This window comes from Mesoplodon densirostris, chromosome 2, assembly GCF_025265405.1.
Source record: "Mesoplodon densirostris isolate mMesDen1 chromosome 2, mMesDen1 primary haplotype, whole genome shotgun sequence".
NCBI lineage: Eukaryota > Metazoa > Chordata > Mammalia > Artiodactyla > Ziphiidae > Mesoplodon > Mesoplodon densirostris.
In genome coordinates, this window is record NC_082662.1 from 78,913,808 (window position 1) to 78,940,118 (window position 26,311).

The following is a 26,311-nucleotide window of genomic DNA, read 5'->3' on the forward strand; positions in this document are numbered from 1 at the left end:
TTACTAAGGCTGCGATAACAAAATACCACAGAGTGGGTGGCTTAAACAACAGATATTGTTTTCTCACAGTTCTGCAGGCTGGAAGCCCAAGATCAAGGTGTTGGCAGGTTTTGTTTCTTCTGAGGCCTCTCTCCTTAGCTGGCAGATGGCCGCTTTCTTGCTGTGTCCTCTAGTGATTGTTCCTCTGGTGTCTCTCTCTGTGTCCAAATCTCCTCTTCTGTAAGGACACCTGTCTTATTGGATTAAGGCCTATCGTAACAACTTCATTTAACTTTACTTCTTTGAAGACCTTATCCCCAAATACAGTTACATTCTGAGGTACTAAGGATTAGGTCTTCAACATGTGAATTTGGGGGGATACAATTTAGTCCATAACAATAATTATCATAGCTTCTATATCTTAAGGCTCCACTAGCACAATTAAAAGAAAAAATCAAAATAAAAAAAAAAAACACCCCACATCAGTTGTGTAGATTTGGAGTCTATTAGACATATGCCTCTATACTTGCCTTGATATGAAACTTGTATTGATTATGAAGTGGCTACAATCTCACCTAAGAAATGACAAACTAATCTTACAAGTTGCAAAAATATCCCTCCCACCCCTACCCTTGTCTCATACTTATTCTTGGCACTGAGGTTTTGTTTCTGCTGAATGAGTTAGAAGAACAGGAGAGATGGAAATGTAATTAGCTTGCATATATAGAAAAGATATCGGAACTTTATAATGCATACATGTATATGTTTATGTGTGTGTGTAGATAGATAGATAGATGCACTATAAAAATAAGGCATGAGAATTTTATCGTACCACGTACTTTCACTTGAGGGAAGACACCATTGAGAAGGTTCGACTGCAAAAAAGCCTCTCAGCTCTCACATTTCTGAGATTATTTTTTGATTCGGTGACTATCAGAACCACAGGAAAGAAGTTCAGAGTGTGGCCAGTCTAAAAAGCCTTTGGTGTGTCTCTTTGTTGGGGAAGAGCAGGCTCTAAAGAGCTGAAACTTTCTTGGTTGAGAAATAGCTCCACTTTGGTCAGAACTCTGGCCAACTATGAGAGTAACATGTCACTCTGAAGTCCAGCTTCTATTTTTTTCCTATTGGCATTCAGTCATCTTAAGTCCTGTGGTGACGGGAGTGAATCATAACACTGTATTTTAATTTTATACTATAGGTTTTGTTAGGTTAGGTCTATTTTTTCTGTTACTTTTTGGGATCATGATCAGCCTTTTAAAATTTATTTTGTTGTTTTGTTCATTAAGTTGAGGTTCTCTTTTGATCAGTAAACTTTTTTTATTTTTTTTTAGAAATCCTCAAAATAATTTCAACATGCCTTGAGGCCGTATGTTCTTGTAATAAAATAGCACGACTAGGTGGTTCTTGGCGACCAGCCTAGCACGGTAAGGCATGCTGTTATTACACGGTTACACACATCCTGGTGTATGTCTGATTATGTAATTGTTCTTCTCATTCAGAGATGCTGCTGAAAGCAATTACGTAAGTTGTGTTCATTTCATGGGGAATCTAAAGTGGGGAAGTAAAAAAGAGCCAAACTCATAGGCACTGAGGGCAACTGTTCCTTAGACTGCATGTCACATCTCTTGATAGGATATTGAGCTACACCCTCAGGAGATTGAATGGGCACATTTTGGCCTTCTTATCCGATTGCCTCTTTTTCCCCTAGCCAGCAAGTAACAATAGCAGCATCTGTAATTTGTGTATTTAGTTTTATTTTTAAAGTTTTTCTTACAGTAAAATTGAGTGATATAGTGGTGACATTCTCTGCCTCATGACTTCAAAACCCTATTCTGTGTGTCCGGGAGTGTGATACATCTTAAGTAAAGAAAATAAAGGCCACTGACCCCAAAAAGAGACATAGGGGAGAGGGCAAGGTGAATTGCTTGTTATGTAAGGCAGCTCTCAAAGTCAGAGCTAACAAGGAGAGCTGGTTATACAAATGGATTTGCCTAGGGTCAGACTGTCCTGAAGATTGTCTTCTGATGAAGGGTTTTGGGTCTGGTATGTAATGCTGTGGAGGGAGAATCTTGAAAACTCCACTAAGCAAAGTGGGAATTTTCAACCTGCCCCGAGGAGACTCTCCAGGTGAGGATATGGGGCTTCTCCTGAGATGTGTCAGGCAGCTGTATAACAGGAGTCACAATGCATATTTTTTGGATGGATGACTTTTTAATGAAAAGGCAACCTGCTTCCTCTTTCCTCTTATTCCAATAGCTCCTCAAAACCCAAGGGAGCTTTGAATATCACTGAGTTACTCAGCAGCTTCGTGTCAGGTCAAAATGACAAGAATTTGGTTTGGAAAGAGCAAGCTGTCTTCCTGGATGATAAGGAGTCCCTAGACACCAGTGCCTTCTCTTGAGAATGCATCTGACATCACGCCCACTGATATGCTTCTACCAGAGGGTATCCTGAGTCATTGAAAAGAGAAAGCAAAGCATGGAACCAGATGTTGATTCTGTTGGGTCCTGTAATTTTGTTGTGAAATCTTGGTAGCAGTGAGATGGTGGACCATAAGATCCTTAGGACAAGGAATGTGTCACTAATTTTGCATTGCTAGGGTCAAACCCAGGACTTGATATAGAGGAGATGCTTAAGATATGATGTTGTTCATGCCTGTTATGGTTAATTTTAGGGGCAACTTGGTTAGGCCACCATACCCAGATACTTGGTCAGATATGTCTGGATGTTGCTGTGAAGGCTTTTTTTTTTTTTTTTTTTTTTTTGTGGTACGCGGGCCTCTCACTGTTGTGGCCTCTCCCGTTGCGGAGCACAGGCTCCGGATGCGCAGGCTCAGCGGCCATGGCTGACGGGCCCAGCTGCTCCGCGGCATGTGGGATCTTCCCGGACCGGAGCACGAACCCGTGTCCCCTGCATCGGCAGGCGGACTCTCAACCACTGTGCCACCAGGGAAGCCCTGAAGGCATTTTTAAAAATGAGATGAACATTTATGACAGTAAACTTTGAGTAAAGCAGATTACTCCCTGTGATGGTTAATTTTATGTGCCGTAGTGTGAGTGGGTCTCATCCAATCAGTTGAAGGCCTTAAGAGAAAGATTGACCTCCCTTCAGAAAGAGAGAATTCTGCCAGGAGATGGCCTTCAGACTTGAACTGCAATACCAACTCCTCCCTGGGTCTCCAGCCTATTGGCTGATCCTGCAGAATTTTAACTTGCCAGTCTCCATGATTGCATGAGCCAATTCTGAATGAATGAGTGAATGAATGAATGGATGTCTCCAGCATCTTTGCTTGACTCTGGGGCTCTGTTGTCCCTCCAGTTCCAGTGAAATGGGGGGAGACTACTTTGCCATGTTAAAATGTTGAATTTTTGCCCTAAAATCACAGTCTCCCCTCTCAATAGAGAGTGAAAGCCCTGATGCAGACAAGGATACCAAGATACGGAAAAGATGATTTGGGGATTTGAGGTGGTGGGGCAAGAGAAGAATTCAACAACCCTTCTCAGAATCCTTGATTTTATATTTACTGCCAATGCCCAGTGTAAAAATCATTGGCTTGATTTAAGTGCCTTTGTAGGGTTCCAAGCCCCATCACCACCACCAAGAACAGCTCACCCCACTGTGGCCTGGAGATGCTGAAGACCACTTTTCAGCCTGATGTGGCTTCTAACAGCTGAGATATTAAAACACTGAAAAACGGGCTTTATAATGGAAATGCTGACAGACTATTAACTATAGCAGCACTGCTCTAATAAATGGAATGGCCTGTCATAATCTCTAGTTCATAAATATGCAAATACAGGACTGGGGATTTGCTCCAAAGGATGTCTCTATAAGTTTAACTGACCTTTACTGATACCAGATGAGCCTGTTGCTTCTGTTTTCGTACATTGGATATAAAGTACAGGAAATCTAGCCGCCTGTCGGCCTAAAGTATATAAAGTTGAAACTGCCAGCTACTAAACTCTGGGCTCTGATTCCATTTCTCTTCACATTCATGGTCTTTATTGACATTTTCATTTTTTTTCCCCAGGGGGTGAAAGCTGAGCGGGGGCAAAATCAAACATTGTTCCTCCTCCATTCCCCCCGCCCCACATTATTTCCACATGTCACAATGCCTGCACGGCCAAAATTCATGGATTGCCTCAAGGACAAACAGGCCATCTACGCTGAAGTATAAATTTGAGTTTTATCCAGTTTTCCACTTTTTGGACCAAATGGGCAGCAGATCCAGTGACTTCATATTTAATAACCTAGATGTCATTTGTCCTGTGTCTTTCAGCACAGAGTAAAGAGTTGGATGGCTGGCAGTTTTGCAGATTTTTTCCCCCCAATTATTTTAAGCTCTTCAGCCTAGTATCCGAACTATTGATGTCGAGCCAAATTGCCAACAGGGGAGAGATCTGTCCAATCCAGGAGCTAAATGAGTCACTGAGAGTCAATCTGTTTTTCCCTCGCTGCTGGGGTTTCCTCGGGCCCCGGCCTCTGCTGCAGTCACACACAGAGCAGCAGGCTCGGCCTCCTAGGCCTCCTCGATTCCGGCTCCCACCCTGCTTGCAGCAGCTGGGGATGCTTCTGACCGGTCGGCCTCAGAAATCCAGGGTCTCCATCACACTGTAGTTGAGGCCTTGCTTTGGCAGAAAATGAAGACATCTTGGCCTTGTTGTATTCGCCACTCCAGTAGCATGTCAGGTATCCAGAAAGGAAAGGAAGACCCAGAAACAGAAGGTGTTGGGGGATGACCCGCTAGCTCACTGCTTCCCGTGGCCCAGTTCCCTCAGAGCACTCTTCTCCTTCCTAAATGTCCAAATGGAGTCCTGTGACACAGAATGCTTCAATAAGTGACAGAAAAAAAAAAAAAAAGAGGTGGGTTGGAAGGGGCGTGTGGTTCTTCTGGGGGTCGTGGTGGGGTGGAAAGGCACTAGCCTAAGCCAAAGGCTGCAGTAGTGGTAGCACTTTAAGTGTTGGGGAGAAAATTCAGCACCTTATTAACGTTTTGTTTTCAATTGAGACATTTCATTTCTAACAATATTAACTAAAAAGCAAAATCCTTGAATTCTGCCTGGTAGGGTCAGTGTTCAATTACACAGAAATATGCAGTCGACTTAGGACTGCACATAAGATTAAGATAACTGGTATTTCATGGTCAATGATTAACTTAGTTGACACAGTTCTATCCTGAACTTTGCCATCAGGACCGACCTTTTTGTGCGGTGTGTGTTGAGGACTGTGGGTGATCTAAACTGGGATGAGCATTTTCTCTTGGAAACTCAACGCCATCAAGGAGCCCATGTTCTCTGCAAATGTAGAGAGGAGTTCATGTAGAAATCAGAAAACAACCAGGGAACCTTCTATCGTTGTAAGCTGAACTGCCCTAGGAATGTTCAGGAATTAGAGAACTCAGGAGTTCCTGAGAAATAAGGGAAGAGATGGGGAGTGAAGAAAAAGTTTGCTTAATTGATTTACTATAATTTTCAGGTAGAAATATCAGAGCCCAAAACCCCAGAACGAGCAAGTTGGTTTCGAGCAAGTTGGTTTTTTTGTTTTGTTTTGTTTCTATTTTTGTTTTCATCGTAAAGTCTCAGAGGATGGACAGCTTTGTTCCTTATGGGGCATTCAGTTCTATTTCTGTAGTTCCAACAAAACTCACCTTTTTACATATTCATGTTGCTTTTTGGTCTCCCTTTTCTCAGCCAGCAAGGTGACAAGGGCAGTTAGAGAAAAGAGTCAGATTTCTGAAACACAGAAAGATTTCTCATTGAAATCAGGCATGTATTAGTGAATCACTTTTTTTTTTCCTCTGATGGGGTCAACGGCTTCATTTAGGTTTTGTAGTGGGTTTCTGGATTCCAGGGATCCAGGAAGTTCTGGGAAGCGCTCCCACCACCATCTTAGTCAGAACTAATTAACTAAAAAATAAAGGCCTCTCTTTCTCTTCACATTTTGAACCACCGATCGACTAATACCAAGCACGAAACACCAGTTTTCAGATCATTAGTACAAAGCATCTTCCGCAGGAGGCAATAAAATGTTGCTTTATATAACTCAGCTACAGTTACACTGCTTTCAGAAAAAGCAGGAGTCTCCCTGAAAAGAAATTTACATGAAAACAGTCCCATTGTTTGAGAACTTATGCAAATAATGTGCAAAGGGGTTTGACAGTGATTTAAAAAAATTAAATCTTTATCACTGCCTGAGAAACTTGGTTACCTATAAAGAACTCCATTGCACTTATTTTTTTAATGTGTACAATATAGAGTTGTTTTAAATATTTTTTTTCTTTAAGCTCAGAACTTCCTCCTAAGCTTCAAAGTCTTCTATAATGAATGCCCTACAGAGAGTCTAGTGCTTTTCTGCTTAACATTTACGAGCATCCCTCATTACTAGTTAAGAAAATTGAAGATAACAACCACAAAAACTGACATAGCTCCAACTATTTTGAACAACGTAAATGTTTCTCCCGTGGGTGTAGCTTTTAGGGACCACATAGGGATACACACCCCTCAGCGCTCAATCAGTAGAAGATGAAGCTCTAAGTGTCTCAGTTCGTGTTGATTGCCTCTCAACTCCCTGGTGCTAGGAATCTGGATGTGTCCATTAACGCATGTTCAAACAATGGATCGCCCATGCCAGGAATCTGATTTCCGTAGAAGGACATGAAGAGGATGGGTGAGGAATAGGGTGTCGGACCAAATGTTGTGACATTTCCCTTTGATTTCTACTTTCTTTGAATTCTTTTGCATTTACTACCTAGCATCTGTCTGGCTTTGGTTCCTTCAATTTCTTTTCGTCTTTTCCTTCTGCTTCACTGTGGAAGATGATCAAAGTATGGAGTTTCTTCTATCCCAGGGGTTGGCATTTCTGCAGGCACAAATGAGACTGGTTTTCAAGCACCAGTGTTTGAACACCAGGAATTCCTTTAATGATCATGCCAGACTACATAGACTTTAGAATCAGACACTGGTTCCAGCTCTGCCATTTACCATCTTTGACATTTTGGACAAGTCATTTTGATGTCTTTCAGCCTCGGTTTCCTCTTCTGTAAACAGAATTATCATCATCATCATCATCCTATCTCGTCAGTTAAAAACAAACAAACAAAAAAAAGCTGAGCAAATGGCCATTCATGTATTTTCAACATATATATGTGTGAGTATATATTGCTTTTTTATACAGATACCATTGTACTATATATTATGTAAATTATAAAATACACAAAAATGGAAATTAAATAATGAAATTACAAAATAAACAGAAATAAATATTTTAATATTTATTTTGTCCTGCACAACTCATGGGGTACATGACCCCACTTTGGAAAAGCATAATAAATGTAACATGCTTAGTGAAGCTGAGTCCCCCTAAAACCAAGTTTCCCTGCCGAGTTTACGATTATCCTCTCTATCTAAAACTTTATCCCCTTTCCTGTCCCTCCTCTGTTTCCCTCAGGGTTGAAGAGTATCAAAGAAAAGAGGGGACTGAAACCAAGCAGGAAAATTCAGGGCCCTCCCAGATTCAAAAGCCCCTCCATATCCCCCATTCCTTGTTTGTTGAAAAGGCTTAGTCTCCTAGGCTTTCCCTGAGTTCCAAAGAGAACACTCAAGCAGTTACTAATTAGGGAAGTGAGAGAATGCCGAAACAAAGGAAAAGCAGTTAAACAAGATGGGTTGAACAATAGTTCAGCAATAAAAGAGAGCCCTACTTCCTCCTCAAGGGATATACATAACGATCTGATGCATATCTTTCCACAGAATCGAAACCCCCACCCAGGTGGAAGATGGTGACTACATGCTGAGCACAAGCATGTAGACCCTAGACTGGCTGGAACCATGAAGTTGATGATTAAGCTTCCTGTAACATCCAAAACACCCTGTCACCTCACCACCAAATGATCAGAAGAAAGTCATGCACCTTGCAACCCTCACCCCCAAATTTGCCTTTAAAAATCCTTCCCTGAAAGCCCTTGGGGAGTTTGGGTCTTTTGAGCATGAGCTGCCTGTTCTCCTTGCTTCGTGCCTTGCAAATAAATGCTGTACTTTCCTTCACCACAACGCAGTGTCCGTAGATTGGCTTAGCTGTGTGACAGGTGAGTGGACCCAAGTTTGGCTTGGTAACATTAGCACACTGCCTGCCATGAAGCAAAACTCACTGCATGCTATGTATTATTTATTTTTATGCCCAAGGAAAAGTCCAATTGAAATGAAGAATATGCAACCTCATACTGGCTTCTTTTGACATGACTTTGTTCTTATATAAGTAGCAGAAAGTGGCTGAGTTATAAGTCAGGCTCTTCCAATAGAAAGGAATCTGGTTGCATAATCCTGGCCAGCATTGTCTTCTACTGAGAGAAGAATTACACAATTATTTTCCACAGCACCTTATTTCCAAGAAAGATTGGTGGCTTCTCCCCTTCAGGTGGACACTGAAGACAGCACAATTGCTACCCCTGGTGTGAGGCTGGAGTGATAATGCCTCCTTGATAAATGAAAACTATATCCTAAGAATCTGTGCAAATGGGGAAGAGAATGGGGGAGGACAGATTCAAAATTGGAGGAAGACAGAAAAGTCTCTGTCCTTTTTCTAATTATCCTTTTACTGCAATCAGTACTGCCCTTGACATTACTTGTCATATACAATAGGTAAGACACACTGATTATGAATTTTATTGTTGTGACATTGAGTATAAGTCTAGAAATTCGTATAAATACTCTTGGTATAGAGGTTTCTAATTTCACACTCATTCATTTGTTATTCCTAAGCATTGTTACATATTCTAAGCATCCACTGTATGTCAGGCACTGTGCCAGGCACTATTTTGGGTATGAATTTGTCTTTTGAACAAAGAGAAGCAAGCCATAGGAACTGATGGAAATAAATAAAGAGCCCAAACTCCCACTCAGGAACTTGGGATTTGCTAGGGGATTTGATATGAACCAAGTGGTAATTGACCTCACACTTTTAAACTAGTGAGCATCAATCTTTCTCCTTGGAAATTGTTTTATTACCTATAATGTAAAACTTTGACAAAAAAAAAATCTTACAACAAAGTATTGAAAAAAATCAAGGAACTAAAAGCAGAACAGGAATTTGGATTCATCTTGACAAAAGCACACAGTAAGTATTTTAATTCTGTTTTGGTTATTCTGGATTCACTGGGTATCCAGGCTTAGAGATTACTTTGTGTTCAGCCTGTTTTGCTGGCTTCACTCTTCTTGAGGCATAAACTCTCAGTGTAGACAGTGGTGATGTGTGTGTGTGTGTGTGTGTGTGCGCTTGTGTTAGACATTTCTGGTTTCACCAATATCTGGTTCTCCTCTTATTTTTGCACACAGAGAAGACCACACTTCCTGGAACTTAGGGGAACCTGTGACAAGTTCTAGCTAATGGATTGTAAATTGAAGTGGGATGATGTCAGTTCTGAGTCAAGGCCTAGAAGGGTGCTGATGAGATACCCCTTGTCTCTTCTTCTTTCTGCTGTGGAGATGTGACCAGCTGGTTTAACATCCTTCAACCTGGTCCCTGAGTAACTGTATGAGCAGAGCTTCTCACTAACTTGTGATGAATATGAACTGGACCAAAAAAAATAAATAAACCTTTGTCTTGAAAACTCACTGGGGTTTCAGAGCTAATTTGCTACCTCCACATAACCCATTCTATCCTGACAGTTACAGGGTTTTTATATTTTTGTTTTTTTCCTGGAAGAAGAGCGGATATCTAGATCTTTCTCCAAAGATGTTCTACTCTTAGAAATTGTAAGCAAAGTACCAAGATTTGAAGACATCAGGGGACTGACGTGAGAGCAACTTATGAAAACATCAAGGAAAAGGACGCAAGTATCTAGAATAAAAATAAATGTCTTGCTGGCCAAGTTTGCATCATCAGAACCAGATGGTGGTTCTTCAAGAGATTCATCTATGGAATCTGAACAGTGACAAGACTTTTCCTTTATTAAAGAATGGGGAAGGTGTCTATTCAAGCTTTTAAATGGAAGGAATAAAGAGTGATTTTTCCATATGAGGCTTTTAAGATCTTACAAAATGAAGAACTTGTACCATGAAAATCTCTGGGAATGATGACCACTTAGGTCTCTGAGAAAGATGTCCAGAAGAGGGAACCATAAATGGAAGCAAACAGAACTTGTCACAAGGAAGTCCCAAGGGAAAAATAACATTTGGGGCAAAAGCTCTCATTGAAAACCTCCTAGTATAACATTTTTCTTCATAGAGCTAATATGCCATTACACAAGATGAAACAATCATCTTCAACTGCTAACTAAGAGACCTCATGCAATAAAACCCCTATGAGTGAGGCTGTAATATATATTCTGAGTTTGAAAGATAGTGACATTTCTGAGTCCCCTAAAGGCCTGGGAGCAGCAGTAGCATGGCAGAATCTAAGGCTGACTTGTTGATCTGTGAGGCTCTTTTAAATGTACTTTTAAGGCTGCTTTCTTCCTAATCTTAAACACTTGACCTTTCAGTCTGATATTCTTCAGTATTATTAGATTAGATGATTAGTTATTAAATATACTGTCTCCAGTAAATAGGTAATTGTATAATGCAATGGCCTTCAGCTTTTCCAGGCCATGTTCCCATGACATTTACAGTCAGAACACTAAGTCCTTTTGTAGTGGGAATGTTTAACCCTTTCTGTGGGCAGAAGAATGTACAGGGATTTCCCTGGATCTCACATTCCAGTGGACCAAATGAAAGGCAGTCAAAAATGTAGAGCATCACATGTTTTTGAGAGCTGTAGGACTCAAACATCACAGAATTCTTATTACATTTATGTCCACATAACAACAGTAAAAAAAAGATACATAAACCAACATTTTCCCTGTGACAAGCTGGGTGTGACGAACGCAATGTAGGTACTCACCAGGGGTGAGGTGGGTGCTTGAGAAAAGTTTATAGCTCCATTCTGCAACCAAAAGCCACAGGAGGAGAAGTTTTAAATGCCTCTGTGGGTTTTTGCTAAATTTTGCCTGGTGTGAAAGAGTGGGGATGGAGAGAGGAGGAAGAATAGTGGGAAGGACAGGATCTAACATGTTTTGGTTGCTTACTATGTGCCAAGCACTGTGCCAGGCATTTTACTTACACAGACTCATTTAATCATCCCTGAAATAGAAACAAAGTGTGTATTATTAGTCCTCATTTTGCATTTAGCCTTAGGAACCTGAGGCTCAGAAAATTTAAACTAGCTCAAGATCAAACAGACAGAGTAGTTGAATTGGGATTTGAACTTGGATCTGTTTGACTTCAAAGCCCGTGTTCTTTACTGTATCTCACACTGTCTTCCTTTTATTAAGTGCCTACTATGTGTAGAGGTGATGTTACTCCTGTTATGAAAGTGGGGGGGGGGGAATGGTTAGGAAAATCTAAGTATCAATAATCCATCAGATGTCTTTTTAATTGAGTGTTTACTGTGTTCCTGGCAGCACACTGTGAAGAATACAAGAGATGTGTGGAGACACAATTATAGACCCTCCAGTGAGAGGTCAAACTTGAGTTGAGAAGGCAAAGCAACACAAATAAAACAATTCCTAAATTGGGTCCTATGAAGGGCAAGTCTAAAAGTTCATCAAGGTTGAGGTGAGTATGGTCTGGTCATGGTTACTGGAATCCGGGGGACTATAACCTTGTAATGTAGCCAAGATTTGGATAGAAAGGGCACTTCAGGTACGAGGTGTGGGTGATGTGAGCCAAGGCCTGGTGTTAGTGTTGCAGAGGGGACACGAGCCTGGAGGGGGAGGAGGAGATGACCGTCTGATTGCCTTCCCTTCCCTCTCTGGACCTCCAGAGTATCCTGGGCTCCTCTTTATTGCTTGTGCCACACTGAGGCAATTAACTGCATGCATTGCATACATGTCCACCTTTCCAAGTGAGCTCCTTGAGAATAGGGACTGATTCTATTCATCTTCTTGTTCCCAATTGCTCAAGCAGTGCATGATCCCCATAGGTGTTCAATAAATACTTGTGAAATGGATGGATGGATGGAACAATGGTTACTGGTGAAAGGTTGAATAATAGGGGGTAAAGACTGAAGCCAGACTGACACAGAGGCAAGAAAAATGTTGAACCAGAAATGACCGTAAGAAAGGTCTTGCTTAAGTAAGTTAACAAGATAAACACAGTATTTACAAATGGATTAGAATGGTGAGAAACAAGGAAAACTGAGGTAATCAGAGCCTGGAGCGGTAAAATTGAGAATGTGGAGAAGGAAGAATTAGAAGTCAGAGAGCAGTGATCAGCAACAGGCTTTGGTTAGAAGTCTGATGTAAGAGAGAAGGGAAGGCAGGAATTCTACAGGGAGGAATGTGGGACACAGGGAAAGGATCTTGTTTTAGGGAATTATGGGCTACTTTTAGACAAGTTGCAGATTTTAAAAATATACAAACAACTCTGTTGAGTTTAGGGTCATTTTAGGTGTTTGGAAATATCTATGAAAAGAGGTTGGGAGTATGGATGAGGATAGCTGCATAGATTCAAGCTTCTACCTGTTGGAGGCATGGTCCAGATATGTGTGTGTGGGGGAATGATTGCCTCATAAGCTCCTGGAGATGATAGTTTCTGCCTGGGAGCCTCAGGCAGGATTTGAGGAATGAAACGATCCACTTGATTTAGTTCACCATGAGATCTCCTAAGGCCTTGATGTGTGATTTCAATCTCTGATTAATCGAATTAAATTCATTTTTGAAGCCTCTTGAACTGATGGTTAGTGATCCGGAGACATTCTGACTGTCTCTCAGTGCATCAGATTCCTACCCTGGTTGACTGCACCCTGCACCTGCTTCCCCTACATCAGTGGAGTTGGGGCAGAGGAAGGTACACACACACACACACACTCACACACACTCACACACACACACGATGTTCGTATATCACCCGTATATCACCAGAGGATTCTGTGCATTCAACACACAGCCAAAACAATGGTTAGGGTTGGTAACACACCACACCATACCTGCTTACAGGCAAGGAATACAAACCACATGACACTTCACTCTACTGACATCAGGAGCTAAGCACAAACCATGACTCAGAACTTGAGACATCAGTTTTTTCTCCTAGCCATGAAGGCATTCCTTTTCTTTCTTTTTTGAGGGATAATTGACATATAATATTATATTAGTTTCAGGTAAACAGCATAATGATTTGACATTTGTATGTACTGTGAAATGATCACCACAATAAATGTAGTTAATGTCTGTCACCATACTTGGTTATAAACATTTTTTTTTCCTTCTGATAAGTTTTAAGATCTACTCTATTTGAAAGCAACTTTCAAATATTCAATAGAGTATTATTACCGATAGTCAGCATGCTGTACTTTACATCCTGCAGGGCAGCCCTTCTTTGAACTTGAAACAAACCCATAAATAAAGAACTCCATCCCCACCAGCACTCCCAAACAACTTGGTGGACAGAGAGCTCTGTATTTCATAGGAGATGCCTGCAGAGATTGAAGTAAGTTTCCAAAAATAAAAGCACAAACAGTTCCCCTCACACTTTTTTGTTACGATAGCTACAGAACCAAAAAGAAATGCATACCATCCTGGGGGGACAGAATGCACAAGGACTAGATTTTGCCCATTTTCATAGCTATCATGGAGCATAGTTGGTTCCAAATCCTACAGAGTCGTCCTGACATATTTACAGGGCTCAGACCCACACCCAAACCATCAGGATGCTTTAAGGTTTGGGGAACAGGTTTCCATACTGCCAAACAACATAATTAGGCATAACATCTTAACTGAACGTATTAGCTCGGGCTTTTAACAGCGTGCAAGCCTTGGCTTCCACAATAACCGCTTAATCTTGTGTGGAAGCCATCCCAGGCTTCACTAGAACACAGGCACTGTGCGTCCACCCGCAGATAAAGCAGATAAAGCTCAGAATGGGTTTATTTATATTGTCCTTGTTAGTCATGCAGCCTGTGTGCAAACAAAACAATATTATTCTTATCTCCTTGGAAAGTTTAATTCATTAGCAATTAAAAGCTAGTGCAGAAAGAGGGCCAGGCACAGGGAAAAGTTCATCCTAGCACAGCAGCCTTGGCCAAAGAGATTTGCGGGGGCAACTCTCACAGATAACAGCACCATGATGGCTGCCTAATTGTTTTTCATCAAGAGTTTACACACTTAAGAAGCAAGTAAGGATGATCCCTCTGTAATTTAATAAGATAATGTTGCCAACATCTCTTCAAAATACTCTATTGAAACTTGCTGTCCTCAGGCTCTTCCCAGAGCCCATTCCTGCCTCCTGCTTCCTGTCTGGCTTGTTTTTAGGGGCGGCTGCCTCTGGGCCAGGTTCATGTTGTTGAAGAGCTCAGCTCAGGATGGGATGGCTGGTCCCGGCAGCTAATGGAAGCCTCCACAGTGAGTGAGTTCTATTTGGAACAGGGATGGGTCTGACCACGTTCTTAGCCACCTTAAGGTCAGGGAATTTCAGAACCGCAAACCTGGACCACTCTACTGAAAAGTCATGCTCAAGGCCAGGTGTCATAATGGGGGAAACTGTGGAGATGGGGGTGGGGTAGGGGAGGGGTATATGGGAACTGTCTGTACTTTCTGCTCAGTTTTTCTGTAAACCTAAAATAGCTCTAAGAAATAAACCCTACTATTAAAAACAAAGAGTCATGCTCACCCATGGTTCTGGGTTTTGAGAGGCCAAGATTGATTTGAAAAGGCTTTTTCTTCCTCTCCATAAGAGACAGAACAGGAGGAAGCCCAGAGATTTGGAGGGCTACACACAGGACAGAGAATTAGAAATAAAAATGCTCCCTTTTCTGAGCTTTGGCGGCCTCAACTGGTAGGGTGGAAAGTGAAACGTTACCCCGCTGAGAGGTGCCACTGGGCTTAGCACCCCTTGAGCTCTTCCTGACCTTGTAGCAAACAATACATACATTTGTCTGTTTGGTATTGCATGGGTGGATTTGTTACTTGATTAAATGTTTTACTTTTCAACTGCTTAGCTTTATGTTGGTCAGCCTCAGTGCTGGAGAAAGAATTTGTACTAAAAACAATAAACAGCTTTGGAAATAGGTTGGATCTAAAATAAATAAGGTTAATATTGCAATAATACGTCCTAGGTTAAAGGGAAGTTTAGTCATCATCTGGTGCAAACCTTGTCCCCTCCTGGGCACGAAAGAGTTAAATAATAAAGCCCCAGCCCGGAGGGTAGTGGAAGTTTTAATCCCAGCTGCTGCCCCTGGGGGTGAGAGGAAGAGATATTTGATAGTCCAAAGCAGAAAGTAAATATAGAGTAAATTACTTCCATGTAATTGGGGAGATTATTTCAAGTAGATTGCAACTTGGAAATGGATTGCTTCTTTTTGAAACCTAGGGTGACTTGTACATCTCCCATGGTGGCTTCAAGGTGGCACCGAGGGAAGGCACAATTCCTGGCTTTCAAGGGCAGCTATAGCTAGCATATTTTATAAAGTCAAAACTACACATCTTTGATCCTCACATTGCTCAGATCTGTGCAGTAGTTAATAGGAACAGAAATATAGATAGACATAGAAATGTGACCAACAGTAACCTACCACCTTAAAAATCTGAACTGTGAGTTCTTTTAGACAGAAAACAGAAAACTGTTTGCAATTAATATAATTGCCCTCATTCAAGGAAATGGTCAATTTGATCTGAAATGGTGTGGAAAAGCATGGGAGGGGATCTGTGTGAGACACCTAAAAGAACTATTATAAATTTTTTCATATAATGAGCCAGTTTTCCCAGTAGCTTCCATTCTCTTCCAGTGCTCTTTCTTGAAGCCAGTATGAATAAGCTCCAATTCTGTGTCCACATCATAGTCTTCCCAATATTTGTCTCCTTTTCTTAAGTGTGTAAGCTCTAGAATCAGAGAAGCCTTGTTGAGATTCAAAGCTGCCTGTGTCTATCACCTCTCTGACTTTGGGCAAATTGCCTGGTCTCTCTCAGCCTTTATTTTCTTATTTGTTAAATGGGATAATAATAGTACTTGCTTCGCAGGCAAAATGTTGTGAGGACCTAATGGGAAAATGCATGTAAAGCACTTGTCACTTAGTTCTTTTTATGACTATGATGATAATCCCACATAATATAATAAATTATTTCTCATATGACATGATATTTAGCCTACTCACCATTCAATTTTTCCTTAAGTTATTTCAGTGTGTAGCATTCATAATTGAACAAAATGCTTCGTATGGGCTGATAGTACAAAGTAGACTATCACCTCCTTCATTCTAAGTTCTATACTTCTATTGATACAACCAATTAGAGTATTAAATGTTTTTGTTTATGTTTTATCTTTTTTGTGGAGGGAGGAGATGGCTACTCCAATCAAACTGCTCAGAAAACTCTCTCCTTCTCTGTTGTACTTTGGTAGTTTTAGACCCTGGTGCAGGACCTTACATTTATCTCATTACATGATTTATTAAGTGTTAGTTCCTCTTTCAAATCTATGCAATCCATTTGTTTATTCATTCATTCATTATAGAAACTTTCAAAAATATATTTTTCATGGACCAGGCTCAGTGCCAGTTTTTTACCATATTCTGAGATTTTAAAATTCATTGGAGTTTCAGTAGAGCATACTTTTTACATCTTTGGGCAGATTGTTGTGTAACATGTTGCTAAAACAGGGCTGAGGGCACAGGCCTAAGGAATGTCTTTAGAAACTCTCTGCAAGGCTGACCAGCACCATTTGGGCACTGTAGTTTAATCATTATGAATTCATCTTATTGTGGTATCATTTGGTACAAATTATTTTTCAACATGACCAGCAGGAACTCTTGAGACCCTCTCAGAATTCTTGTTCAAGTCAAGATTCACTAGATCTATCTAGTAGCTAATTCAATATTCTCATCAAAATAAGACTATTTATCTGATGTGATTTCTCTTCTAAGTGAAATTAGTCTGGCTTGTTTTCTAAAGGGCTCAGAGGGCATATTTTCATAACCCATTCTACCATTTTGAATAATTTAGATAACAGCAGAACATAGTGCCTAAAACATGACAGCTATCTGTTTCAGATGCTCCTCCCGCCAGCATAAAATGTCGAGGACGTTAGTGAGAGGGTTGAAAAGATTAGCTAGGTGAAAAAGTCTACCCTCAGGTACTGCCTTTACCTTGATTGTGGAGCATTTGCTTTATATTTACTTGTATGTATGTAAATATATATGTATTTTTAATATATTTTTTATATGTATTTCTCCCCTCCTGAGCTCCCTGTGGTCAGGAACATGCTTTTACTTTTCTCTTGTAATTCCTATCACAGTGCATGACACATCATAGGTGATCCTTAATTGCTTTTTAAATTGATATACTCAAGGTGTATTTGTAAACCTAATGCCTAACCTATTACAATTAAGGAGAAAGGATACTACCCCCTTTTAGTCCAGGACATGGCCAATAGAGAAGGTCTATAGGTCTAAGGGCATCCCTTAAAACTTTTAGGCTTTTAGGCTTAGGAGGCATGCCCGCTTACACTCTATGAAACTCTCAAATGATTAGCAACAGAATCCAATGAGTGAGAAGTAGTGAAATGGCTTTCTCAAAATATGGGGAAATTGGTGATCATTTTTTCTCCTTTGTCATTACTAGGATTTTGGAATTCTAAGGGGAAAATTGCATGTTAAAAAATCATTGTCCCATTCTGATCTTTGCAAAGACTTTCCCTTCCTTAAATTTGTTTAGGATAGGAGATTGCTTCTATGGACTTCTCAAAGGTAAGTATTAACTCTTTATATTTTTACTTCCAGTGTCCAGCAGACTGAAAGAGAGGAGGAACTCAATAAATGTTGGTTGGATGAATACGTAGTATTTGTGGAAGTGCATCGTAGACTGTGAAACCTTGCACAAATGGAAAGATGATGAGAATGATGACTTAATGAGGCTCAAAAATTGAAGTGGAACTCGTCTTAATGTACAACACACACACACACACACACACACACACACACACACATTGTCCCTTTGAATAATGGCTACATTTTTTTCTTTCAGTGGGAAAGGTATTGGGATACTGGGTACTTTTTAAAATTTAAGTCAAAATGTGCTTGCCTATTTTTTATTACTGGCTGCTCCATTTGCTCTTCTGGCTTTTGTTGATAAACATATATTTGTATACTTAATATTGCCCTTAGTTATCCTCTTACTTTCGCATCTTACCCATCTTTAGTCTGCCATTCTGTCCTGACTTAGATTTTTCAACTGTTAGACTGTCAGGCTTTCAAGGATGCATTTTTAAAAATCAGTTTCTTTGAAAGCACTTGAACCAGAAGTCAAATGGCATGATGTAAACCAATAGTTTTTCAATGAAGAAATGAAAAGTCTCAATAATGATAAATAAGGAATCTAACCTATTGACACCAATTTGGTTACACTGTATTGATTTCTACAAAAATATTATAAAAGAGAGTGCTACATATACTCTACTGATCAGATTGCAAATATACTTCTTAGCAAAGAGAGAAATAGTGTAGGATACAAGGGTTTGTCTTCAAGTGTCACCTGCTATGAGTTATCCCTCACTGATTCAAGCATTTTCCTGGATTTAGGTGCGTCAGGCTGTCAGGGGAGAACCCAGAGGCTACATGTGGCCATGGCTACAGAATCGACTGGGCATGATCTGGAGAAGCAGCAGGTGAGTCCATCATGTCAAGGGCAGGTGATAATGACCGGCAAAAACTGGTCCTGCAACTTCTCAGGGACGGTGATTAGCAGGGTGTAAGAACAGAATTCCAAAATTCCAAAGGTTCCCATAAATGTCTCAGTTTCTTACTCAGGGCTTCAGGGTCTTTAGAGGTATATTTCAGGGTTGTTTTTTGGCTGTTTCACTTATTCTTGTGTAAACTTGTGGAAGTGGGTGGTGGGTTGGGTAGGATGGGTGAGCCTTCCCAGACCCTTCACACCATCTGAGCTCCATGTGCCAGGAGGAGCCCCTGATAAGCCAAGACAGCTCTACTTATGCCAGCCTCACACAGCTCAGCAGGGACTTGACAGTGTCATACAAGTAGCTCTCATCTTTCTGGGCAGTTGGCAAATCCAAAATTTCTAGATACAAGGGTTTAAGGTGGAAATCTGGAAGGAGAGAAGGATTAGGGGCCTTATCTTGAGGCTGCATTGCCCAGAAAGCACAAAATCTTTACTTAGCTTGAATGCTTATTTTGACATATTTTGGAGGGGGGCAGATGGAGATACTGGAGAGAGATGCTAAGGAAACCCCAGGTCACCCCTAGATACTGCACATGGAACCCAGGTTTGGTAAATACTGCAAAGCCTCCATAGTGTTGTAAGAAACATGAGATGGTTTTTTTTTTTTGGAGAGTCTGAATTCACTCTCCAGGAAAGTGTTTATCAAAGTGTTGTCCTACTGAACTAGAATATCAGGGGTGATGGTAGTGGGGAGGATTTCCAGGAAGGGAGAGTCTGCATATTTGTTTGTTTGCTTGTTTGTTTATCTAGCCACACCATGCGGCATGTGGGATCTCAGTTCCCTGACCAGGGATTGAACCCGTGCCTCCTGCAGTGGAATTGTGGAGTCTTAACTACTGGACTGCCAGGGAAGTCCCTGCATTTTTAATAAGCATCTTAGATAGAGCTTAATGGGGAGTAAAGTTTGGATGTATCATCTATGAAAAGAATCTCAAGATCACTTGCCTCTCTCATGTATGGAATTTCTTCATTTTTGCACATTCTTCAGCTTTTGGTCTTGATTATGTCCTTATTGTCTCTTGGGATAGGAATGCCTCTCCTGGATTATTTTCTCCACTGTGTCTAGGAAGTTTGCATCTTTCCGAATGAGTTGTGCTGTCAAAGAGTGTCCCTAGAAACCTTTCATGTTCCATCTAAGAGGAAGATGACTTGCATTTATAGCACACAGTATAGGCAGTGACCTTGGGCAAGAAGAAAAGCAATAATATTAATACCATATATTTGAATAATGTTCTACCATTCACAGTTAAGTTGAATTAAATTGCATAGTTAAATTCATAAATTATATGATTACATCAATTCTCACAACTTGCTGTGAGGATTGGTAATATTATTCCTATTTTACAGATTAAGAAATTGAGGTTCAAAGAAGACAAGGCCTTACCATAGGTCAGTGGACTTATATATGGAAGAATGGGTCCTGGAGTCAGGGTCTTCCAACAACTGGCCTGCTGATGCTGACACATGCCACCCAACGGCCTTCTGAATGGCTTTGGTGCACATACCTTATAAGTTGATGCTTAGAGCAGAGTTGTTGTGTCAGATCACCTGGGTTCTGATCTTTGTGATTTCTGTGGGAAAATCTCCATTTAAATTGCCATGGACATCCACGTGCTGAATGATCATTTTCTCTTGGGAAAGACATTTCTGAGTTGCTCTAGCCTTCCCCGCGTTACCTGAGGCCTCACTACTTTTGAAATGGCTCACACTCTTACCCTATTTGCGTTATATTACCCCAGGGAAAGCATGAATCTAAGAGTTCCAAAGAATCTTTCTCCTCATATCTGATTATGTTATGTTTACAGACACATCTAGGCATAGGCTTTTTGGATTTTCTACTGCTTTCTTTCTTTCTTTCTTTCTTTCTTTATTTATGCAGTACGCGGGCCTCTCACTGCTGTGGCCTCTCCCGTTGTGGAGCACAGGCTCCGGACACGCAGGCTCAGCAGCCATGGCTCACGGGCCCAGCCACTCCGCGGCACACGGGATCTTCCCAGACCGGGGCACGAACCCGTGTCCCCTGCATTGGCAGGCGGACTCTCAACCACCACGCCACCAGGGAAGCCCTCTACTGCTTTACCTTGATCATCTTGATTTAATCAGTGTGAGCTCATTTTCCTCATTAAAGTCATCAAATTAAAGAAGAAAAAGGGATCTTATAGGCTCCTGCTAGATTTTCCTGAGCAATAGGAGTCCATCCAGTGTCTGCCATGCCCTTCTGGTGATGGGGACACACTGTCAGGGGCTGCAGCCCCTAATGACTAGATTCCTTTCATTGTCACATAATTCTTTCATTATGTTGGGCTGAGACTTTCAACCTTTATCTTTCACACATTGGTCCTTGTTTTGATCTCTTAAGCAATACAGAGGTCTTGTCCCTTGTTTTCATGTGAGAGATTTTCAAACACACAAGCCAGTCATCATGTAGGTCTAGAGTTAGATGATTCAGAGCTGTTATGGGCTGAATTCTATGTCCCCAAAGTTCACATGTTTAAGTCCTGACCCCTAACTTCAGAATGTGATTGTGTTGGTAGATGGTGCCTTGAAAGAGGCAATAAATTAAAATGAGGTTAGGGGCTTCCCTGGTGGCGCAGTGGTTGAGAGTCCGCCTGCCGATGCAGGGGACACGGGTTCGTGCCCCGATCCCGGAAGATCCCACATGCCGCGGAGCGGCTGGGCCCGCGAGCCATGGCCGCGGAGCCTGTGTGTCCGGAGCCTGTGCTCCGCAACGGGAGAGGCCACAGCAGTGAGAGGCCCGCGTACAGCAAAAAAAAAAAAAAAAAAAAAAATGAGGTTATTGGGGTAAGCCCTATTCCAATATGGCTGGTGTCTTAATAATAAGAACAAATTAGGACACAGAGACACAGAAAGAAGACCATGTGAAGGCCCAGGGAGAAGATGGCCATCTACAAGCCAAGGAGACAGGCCCCAGAAGAAACCAACCCCGACAACATCTTGTCTCAGACTTCTAGCCTCCAGAGCTCTGAGAATATAAATATCTGTTGTTTAAGCCACCCAGTTTGTTGTACCTTGTTATGGCAGCCTGAACAGACTAATACATGAATCAAATATATATGGGGTTGGAGTCAAGGAGATAGGGGAGATCAACTAAGCAAATGTGCAGGGGGAGAGGGTAAAAGGGCCATGGGATAAAAGCCTTACAGAGTAGGTATTGGGAGAGGGCCTGGGAGCCATACTGAGAGACAAATCGAGAGAGCACAGTGAAAGAAGACAAGGGAAGAAAGAGTTCTTTGCTCCTTTTATACTGGGTTCTAAATTCATTAACCTTGTGTTCACTTTTGTCAAAATTGTCTTTAGTGCTTAAACACTCTCTCCTTTCCTTGTCCCCATGCACCAAATTAAGAAGGTGTGGGTTTTAAATCTGAAAATTGGTCATCATAACATTCAAAGGTAAGGTTAAAGTGTTAATATTAGTGTTGTTGAATTAAGGGGTCAGTCTCAGAAGTTGCTTGGGGAATCATTCTAAGTATACATTTCTTTGACACAGATTATGAAATTCAATTTAAGTGTAGATTTATGGTGGGGTACTAAAATACATTATGAAGACAAACAAACAAGCAAATAAACAAACAAACAAAAACCCCAAACCCCACATAATTCCCAGGTGCTTCTGTTGTGCCCACTGTTTGGGATACACTAATTCAGATGAAAATAAAAATGAATTCCTTCTATATGCCTGGAAATGATGCCAGACAATTGTAGATTTCAAACTTCATGGAAAATGAAAAATTTCCCCCTTTTGAGGGGAATGTTTTATGAATCCAGTAAACATAGCCTAAATTTCCTATTCTTATTACCTTATTACTTTTCAGAATAATGTTGAAAATGATGGTTATCCTAGGATAACCAGGATATTTGGAGATGTTTATGCTCCTTTTCCCAGCAATGGCTTCCCTTGGCCAGCCGGCTCTGTTCTTTTCCTATATTTCAGGATCTCAGTGTGAAACAAGCTATGAAAGCTTACAACAGTCAATCATACTGACCATCACATTATTCTTTGTGACTTAGGAGAATAACCCTGTTTCCTCAAGTGCTCTATCTGCTGAGAATTAGGAACCATTTCTATGTAATAAAGAACTATCGCTCACCAGGAAGTATACTGTTCCTTCTTGTGGAGGAAAACTTATGACATTGAACTTGATAAGAGCCATTATTTTCACAAGCTCAAATAAAACAAGTCTTCTTTGTCTCCCCTCCCACCTCTACAGGTTCAAGTATGTGGAGGAGACCAAACTGAAAAGAAAGCATCATAGGTTTTAGACTGAAACAAATCAGGACTAACCAGGTAATCAAATTCTGTATAAAAACAATGAATTGTGCTACTCTAACTTAGATGTTTCAGAGAAACTCCAATGCCTTCTTTATCCATTTCTGGAATTTTTAAAACCACTGTTCCATAGGGCCTTGAGAATAACCGGAATAACTAGACTCTGTTAATTTAGTTCAGTTATTTAGGAATCAGGTATAAGATTAATTAGAACTAATTAGTATTAAGGTCTGAGTAGGTAGGTAGAGCTTACTATACACCATGCTTAAAACATCACAGTGGGAAAGTGGTGGGTAGTCTCCGTGTGGAAATTTACCAGGTCTGCTTGATGGGTACTGACTTGACTGGTTCCTCCACCTTAGGGATGCTGAGAGTATACTCCTCTGCCCCAAGTTATATTTTATCCAAGTGTCATGTCTCTGACATTCTACCTCCAAAGAGTCATTCCTTTGGCTTTCTTTGCTTCCCTTAAAATGAAAATTCTCTTGGTTTGTGCAAAACAAAAAATTACTTTATGCAGGCAAATACATTAAGGTAGTTATTAGCTTTGTTTTCCAGTGACTGAAAGGAACTAGTTGAGCTAGAAGGAACTTGGAAGTTCATCAGTGGGAATGAAAGGAAGGTTTGCTAAGTAGGTGAGGGGAAAGCACAAGGAAGGGGCCAACTGACACACATTTTGCCCGCTTGGGAATTTTGAATGGGACTGACTCCGCCCACTCAGTACTGCTTAAAAACAAAACAAAACAAACAACATATCTTTGAGAGTGCTTTAATATATTGCACTATTTCAGTAGCGGTGCTGGCCAGGACTTAACAAGGCTAGAGTAAGGAAGGACGGTTAATATTTCAACTATAGTGTGAATTGTAAATCATGACATTGATTTGGGCACAGAGGCTAGATCAGGAATGTTTGAGGAGCACCCTTCAAAGCTCAAATGCAGAGGGCAGAAAATAGTGTTGGTTTTTAATATCATGTCCCCCTTTTTGAGTAAGTCAGAGCCTGAGTTATGAAGCATTCAAAGATCATTTTGTTCCCGCATTCAATTTTCTTCTTTTCACTTAGAAGAAACCTTTTAGGCCAAAGACCACTTGAGGTGGCCCTGGTTCCTCCATGTTTCACTCACTGGCTCCTTGTATCTGCTGGACCTGCATTTCCATTCACCACGTCTCAGGAGGAAAATGATTCTAGTGACCTCGCTGTAGGGAGATGGGAGCCTCAGGCATCTTATCAAACTGCCAGGCTGTTCTACATAAGCAGAGCTCTTGGCTCTGGCATAGGAAAGCAATGCCATTGTCGGCTAACACTCAAGCATCTTGGCGAACTTGCTAAGTGTGTGGGGAGCCCTTACCACTGTTGTTGGCAGGAAGACCAAGCTGTCACTTGTACCTCACTTTCAGAATTCGGCCCTGTTTAAACTAAGCTCTGCAGGTGGAGTCCTGGATTGTGAGAAGGATACAAAACCTGAGAACATGTTGGCATTTATTCCTCATGCTGCTTCTGAGGACACACAAGAGGGTGTTCTGGCCAAATTAGCCAGTTATTCGTTCCTCGAGTAACTTTGGTTTTGGGCACCTGACTTGACTCTGTGAGTGAGCAGGAGGCTGTTTTCCCTGAGTGTGTTTGCCTCTTGGCTTTCCTGTCACTACAAGAACATTCAGCCCACAGATTTCTGTTATCTAATCAGGTGCATCGGTCCGAGGTGGAGATGAGAGGGGAGGAACACCCCTCTGACTCAGATTTTGCACAAACAAAACTCAGCCTTGTTAACAAAGGCAGGGAGGAGTGCCCACGGCTGCTCAGATCAGATCTTCCCCGACAATCTGCGGGGCAGTGCAGATGGGTGGGTTTTTATGGCAAGATAAGCAACTGGAGGGCTCCACTTTGGTATGCTAAATAAAATTAAAATGTCAATATTTACACATGACCTTCAAGGCTCTTACACTCTTGCTTTCTTAGGATTCAGTACAGACTGCGTTTTCTTTAGCCCGTTACCAACAGCTTGGAAATTCAGTTAGAGGACATAACCCAAATGTTCTCCAAATGTTCCTTCCAAATGGTCATCTCAAAAAGTGCTGTTTTAAGGCGTGCAACCTTTCTGCACCAAGAGAGGGCTGTCGCGCTGCTTACCCAACTGCAGGGGAATTATCCGGAGATGAAAACCACTGATGATAAAGATAGTGCCGCCAAGCTGCTTTAATTTGTTGATAACTAAAGCACAAGAGGCCTCTTACAGGCTTCTCGAAGCCTCACTATTGTGTATTGCACATTCAACCCCTGCTTGTGTGCTGACACAAACAAATAAACGCGATCATAATGGTTGAAATGTAGTTAGAAACACAATTGAGAACATCTGTATTGTAAGCAGAAATAAATTAGAAATACTGAAGTGTTTTGTAGCTGTGAAAAAGAAGGAATAAAAAAATAACCCACAGTACCTGGATTAAGCAGTTATAAATAATGTATAAGGCAAAAATCTCATTACCCCCTGTGTAAACTCCCACCCCCCCCCATGAAATATATTTTATGAATGTAGTAACACTGTAATAACTGAAGCATTTGTTTTTCCCCACAAACTTTCCATTTTATAACTGGGAGATTGTTTGGATTTACAAGTTCAGGACAAAATATCCCCGAGTTTACTGGTTTGGATTTCTTCCTCGTGACCTTCAGCTTCAGGACTCTGCACACCACTATTTATTAGAATGCTGCTTTCCACACATGAAAGTTTCCCCCAAACACAACCCTATAAAAACAGAGGTGAACACAAATCCCCTCAGCCCTGGAGGAAAAGGCCTTGAAACTTGCATTGCAGAAGCCATAGGGAGGATGGGAGAAGCTCTCCCTGCCCAGGACTGCGACACCTGTGTGACTCTTGGAGTCCAGGCTGCTGTCAATAGAACCAATCATTTTGCTTATGTCACTATAAGTAAAGTGACAGCTGCCAGATTAGTGAGCTTTGTCCAACTGAGCTATGGGGCCGTTACAGGGGTGGCCAGAATTTTCCACCGGGCACCATCCTCAGCATAGCCAGGATCCAGGAGGAACTCCATTCTCTGGGCACCGACTCACCTCTGCAGCCCTTCCCTCTTCAATTTCTTGGTTCTTTTTTTTCTATCATAAACCCGTGGTCAGGCTCTGCAATATCATGGAACGCAGCAGCATGCTCAAGGGTTAAGCATGACTCTGGAGTCCAGTTGTTTATGAAACCCAGTTCTCCTGGGTCATGCAGGGGGAACCCCCATATCTTTAAGAGACACTAGGGCGGGAGGTAAAGCGGAGGGAGCTGGCTCAATACAACCTTTTATGTAATAGGAGCCGCCCTAAGCCTAATCGGCTCCTACTTCAA

General features: G+C 41.3%; 1 protein-coding gene across 2 annotated transcripts in view; it reads left to right on the top strand.

Annotated features, from left to right (window-relative positions):
- The window catches only part of LMO4 (LIM domain only 4), a 93,137-nt gene extending 86,103 nt beyond the window's left edge, over nt 1-7,034 (top strand). For both annotated transcript variants that reach the window (XM_060090060.1, XM_060090061.1), the window contains exon 5: nt 7,001-7,034. In XM_060090060.1, coding sequence (XP_059946043.1) covers nt 7,001-7,021 — 21 coding nt within the window. In that variant the 3' untranslated portion in view covers nt 7,022-7,034. The remainder of the gene's footprint in view (nt 1-7,000) is intronic.
- The last annotated feature ends 19,277 nt before the right edge of the window (nt 7,035-26,311 follow it).